At 39.3% G+C, this 4641-nt stretch overlaps 1 protein-coding gene across 1 annotated transcript in view; it reads right to left on the bottom strand.

The window, feature by feature from the left end:
• Window positions 1–4641, bottom strand: part of LOC103771679 (ubiquitin carboxyl-terminal hydrolase CYLD-like) — an 11866-nt gene that overhangs the window by 1569 nt on the left and 5656 nt on the right. Inside the window, 4 exon segments of the mRNA XM_008938981.1 lie at window positions 690–812; window positions 1333–1474; window positions 2227–2392; window positions 3622–4001. Coding sequence (XP_008937229.1) covers window positions 690–812; window positions 1333–1474; window positions 2227–2392; window positions 3622–4001 — 811 coding nt within the window.

Below are 4641 nucleotides of genomic sequence, written 5' to 3'. Positions count from 1 at the left end.
TTACGCAGCCATCATTTTATTCCAGAAATCAAAAGAAAAACTGTGATAAATTCTTCAGTGACAGCCCAGAGAATATCAGAACTACAACTGCATTATTTACATGTTTAAAAAACATCCAAACAAATAAGCTAAAGAAAAATAACTTTTCATGCAGATTTATGCCATATTTCCTCTGTTCATTGTGTTTAAGAAATTAAAAAGCTAATGTTAATTTCTTTTAACAAAAGCATTTTGACCATTTGCATGTCACATGTAAAAATTAATGGAACTTCTAAAGCCCTACCAAATCTATCAAGTTGTGAAACTCTACATAAGGTAACCCAAATACTTTTCTTGTTAAGAACAGCAGCATTAAAAACGAGTCAATACAATTGCTGTGAACAAACATAACTTGTATTTATCTAATGCTTATACCTTTGCAAATTTTACAATCGTTTTATGCTGATGGCATTTCCAAATAGAGACTAATGAAAATATTTTATCACCAAATAATGAGTAACTATTTCCAGTTTTTCCCTGATTAAATTTACCATGAAGACTGAGTAAAAATGCTCAAAAAAAAGCCCTGAACAGACTGGCAGCAGCAGCTAGCCAGCCAAACTTTTCAGGTTTGTAATAGGAATGCACATACAGCAGGACCTAGTATAAAATTTACATGAGGCCAGAGACCAGTTCATGTCTTTACTTACATTCTGAGAGGATTCACAATCTCTGTCCGCAACAGCTCTTGAGTCTCGCTGTAGTACTCGACATCATTCTTTTCTTTAGGTCTGAGTAACACAGTGTCCAGAACAGAGCTAAAAGAAAACAGACTACAAAAGAAAAAAGGAAAGGAAGGTTATTTTGATTCTGAAAGACAGCAGCATTCAGATGCCTGGGCAACCTAACACAAATGAAGCAAAGCCACAGGAAATATTAAAGAAGTAAACAAAAGAAATAATTATGAACAGAGGACAACACATCTGTACTAAACAGTGAAATCCAACCTAACCCAGTATGCTTTCTGCAGTAGAGCACAAAACTCACTGTCCAGGCAGCACTCTGCATGTCAGTTTTAGGACACGTATCCCCCCCTCCACCCCCAGCCTGTATACTCTTAGCATTCCACCACTTACAGGCCAAGGACCCAGTCCAAGAGTGGCAACACGTAAGGGCCAGTACAATTTGGACATGACTGGCACCTCCTGTTCAAATTGGAAGAGCGCAGTAATGTGTCAAAGACTGCACCACGTGACTTCTTAAGCTGCATGGTAACACAGACAGGCATGACAACAAAGACCACACGTCCTGCATTTCTAGCATGGGATGCCACTACACAAATCATGAACTTACCAGAATAAGGTGGAGTCCAAGTAACAGGAGTTGTAATGACCCTGGATACCTTTCTTCTTTCCAATCATTGTCTCTAAGCCTTCTTTTTCCATTTTTGGAGGAGTGTTTTCTTCTACCACTTCGCTTAGGTAACCTCCAAAGGCTGAAATTTTTTTTTCAAAAGACACTTTAAAGTCTCCAATTTTATCCCCCTTGATATTTTCTTATTATTGTTTTATAGCTAAATTGCTGCCTTAGTGTAAGCATTCCTCTTCTGGACTAGAGTAACGTTTTATTATTGCCGAGAATCGCTGTTATCCAGAGAGTGAACCAGGCCTTACATTCCACTGACAATGCACATGACAGTCCTTCAGAAGGCCTGCAGCATTCCAGTAGGAATGAAGTTCTCATTACCACTGCCCTGTTCACACTATCTTATAAAGTATCACTTTTTTCTTTGCTGTTGTCCCAGGCAACACAGCATGACCCAGAAACCCTGAAATATTTAAGTTAGAAAAAAAATTCAGTTTTTCACCAACTTCCATCATAAAAATACATGCTTTTCTATTTTAATATTAAAAACATTATCAGAAATAAAGATGATTATTTTTCTGTAATGCAGTCATAATGCTGGAGTTTCAAACACCATTTTCAGCAAGATTGCTGTACAACTTCTAAAGGAAAAAATATACAGCATTACACTAAACTCCTTAATTTTATGAAATTTCTTTAAATATATAAACATTTTCTTGTTTTAAAGCATAAAAATAACCCATAGAAACATTACGACCTGTACATTTAGTACCTGTATGGATTTTCAAGTGTTCAATACAAAGAATATATTGCAGGAGAAATGAAACCAAAGGCCCTGTCAGTTCCCAGCTGACAAGTAAGTAACGAGCAGAAGCTCAGTACCTAGAGAGTTGCAGCGTTCAATCTGGTTGGAAACGGGCTGTAGCGAGGCAAACCTGGAATCTGGCCTGCAGCTTTTCAGCTTAACAAAAAGAGCTTTCTTGGGAGCACAAGTGAAGTATCGAGTTCCTTTAAACGTTCCATCCGTACAACCTGCACATTCGTCTTCCTGAAAATTCAAGTGAGAATTCACTGCTTTTCTTATCTCTAGAGTTCTGCAGTAAGACATTGGATAAAGTATCTACCCATAAATCACCCTTCAGGTACTCTGAAGTGCAATATACAATGCTGCTGCATTTTACTATACAAAGCTTCAGCTGAGGTGCTCTTTAACTGTGGCCTGCACAGAAAAATACTTGCTTCAGAACACACAAAATGTACATCAAGGAAAGACAATGCAAACTAGGTTAGGAAAAATAAGTTATCATTATTTTTGATGTGATTTAAGATACATGGTCTGCTAAGTAACAGCTGCTAGCTTTTAATGCAGAAATGTACGACAAGCAAGTCCAAGACCTCAGTTTAACACAGGGCATCCCAGGATGTGGTCTCAGAACACCTGTGGCAAACTATAGCTTGAGTTTCACCCAGACAAAGAAACATATTAGGATTTTTCTTAGCAGCTGAAATTCTAGTCCCATTCTTACCTACTTTCCTAGAGATGTTTGTTGTTCTACATAACTGTACCCTGCTTTATCTGAAATTTTATTGAACTTTAATCCTGAAAGCACAAACCCCATCTCCCCAGCTGCATACACATTAATTTAACTGTTAGCCAATCAAAACCTTGGCAGGAGCTGCCACAGAGGAAATGTCAGTACAGAACAGCAATTCATGTTTACAGCAACTAGGAATGTGCACAGGGCCCACAGGAACCCAGAGCACATGGCTGTCAAATCAAAAACATCACAACCATCAATTATCACAACAGTGCTGTGACTCTTGACAGCCATAACTGTGATGCCGCCTGTTGGCTGGTATGCAAAAAAACCATACAAACAAAATATGACATTCAATAAAGACTCTTGCAGCCAGGCCATTTTATGTAACCCTGTGTTTCAAAGAACTTTAAACACAATCAGCTTTTTCAGTTAAAATCTCTGTAGCATATACAAAGGACACTCCTTTAAAGTCAGTAAGTGACCGGCCCCACAAACTCAATTCCCCATTGTGACACAGACGCCTCAGAGGCTAGTAACAGAGTAAGGTCCAGGGCAGCCACGACACTCACAGCTCATCTGAGAATTTAGCTGTGTTATAGGGAGATCACATAGCAACAACCTGTTTGGACAAATCCCTCCAGACTGACTGCTCCTACGAAGTATACAGGCACCAACTCTCCAAAACAAAACCAGTAACATGTAAACAGCATTAATATGAACAAGAGTTTATATTTACCAGTTCCAGTCCAGCTAGTACTTCATTTACTCCAGGGGGCTGGCCAATCCAGCGGATTACTCCATAGAAAGGGGGATTTTCTTTAACTTCAGCCAAGGAACCTGCTTCAAGACCATGTGAGTTCCCAACAGGTCCCGTTGAGGATGGACTTTCCTGGTTAACTGTAGTATTTACATCACCAATGACTGACTGAACAGATAAAGAGAGAGGACTATGTCCAATAGTACCATTAGTAGTTGATGTTTTTGATAAGCTAAAAGGGAGGGAGTGAAATCTGTTTTCTGTGGACACAGAGTTTGTTAAAGGTGGCTGCAGCGGTGGTGAAGAATGCCCAAATCCAGAGGATGAATCAGTAAGTGATTTTGCAGGGTCTTCAGCAACTGTCAAAATCAAAACCAAGATGTTAATAGGTGTTGTTCTGGTTCCCATTCCTCCCATCTTACAAAAGGAAAGACAGCTATAAAACCAATGAAGCATATCTGCAACCACATGTGTTTCAATGGGTGTCCTGTATAGGAAGCACTGACAGCTGGGGACACGGAGAAGGATGTCTGTCACTTGGCAGCGTTGCAGAAACAGAACAGGGTGAGGAGACACTGCTGTAGCCCTACCACTCTTAGCACAACAGATTATTTCTTTGCATATAAGCTAACAGCCTTAAGAATTATGACTATAATGGGCAAAACCACAAAGAACACGCAGGTCAGTGTGACTGAGGAAAGGGTTTGGTTCACAGCTTATACAGACGAGCAATTGCCTGCAGAGATGTTCTGCAAACAGAAGAGTGTTCATTGCCCTGGCTCTGTCACAACATACTTTGATTCTAACACAAGGAATACATCGGTGTCTATTAAGAATAAAGGATTAAAAGAAGTCATGACTATCTTAGTGCTTGATAAATGAATTCACAACTAGGTGTGATAGCACAAATGTTCTGTATCTTCTCTCATCTCCCTACATGGTCTCCAATACACAATTAGTATTGACAGAGCAAAAGCCTCTTCATCATCCCCCCTTTTC

Source organism: Merops nubicus, unplaced genomic scaffold (genome assembly GCF_000691845.1).
Source record: "Merops nubicus isolate BGI_N331 unplaced genomic scaffold, ASM69184v1 scaffold44224, whole genome shotgun sequence".
Taxonomy (NCBI): Eukaryota; Metazoa; Chordata; class Aves; order Coraciiformes; family Meropidae; genus Merops; species Merops nubicus.
The sequence above is the reverse complement of the archived record's forward strand: the minus strand, read 5'-3'. Positions and strand labels throughout refer to the sequence as shown.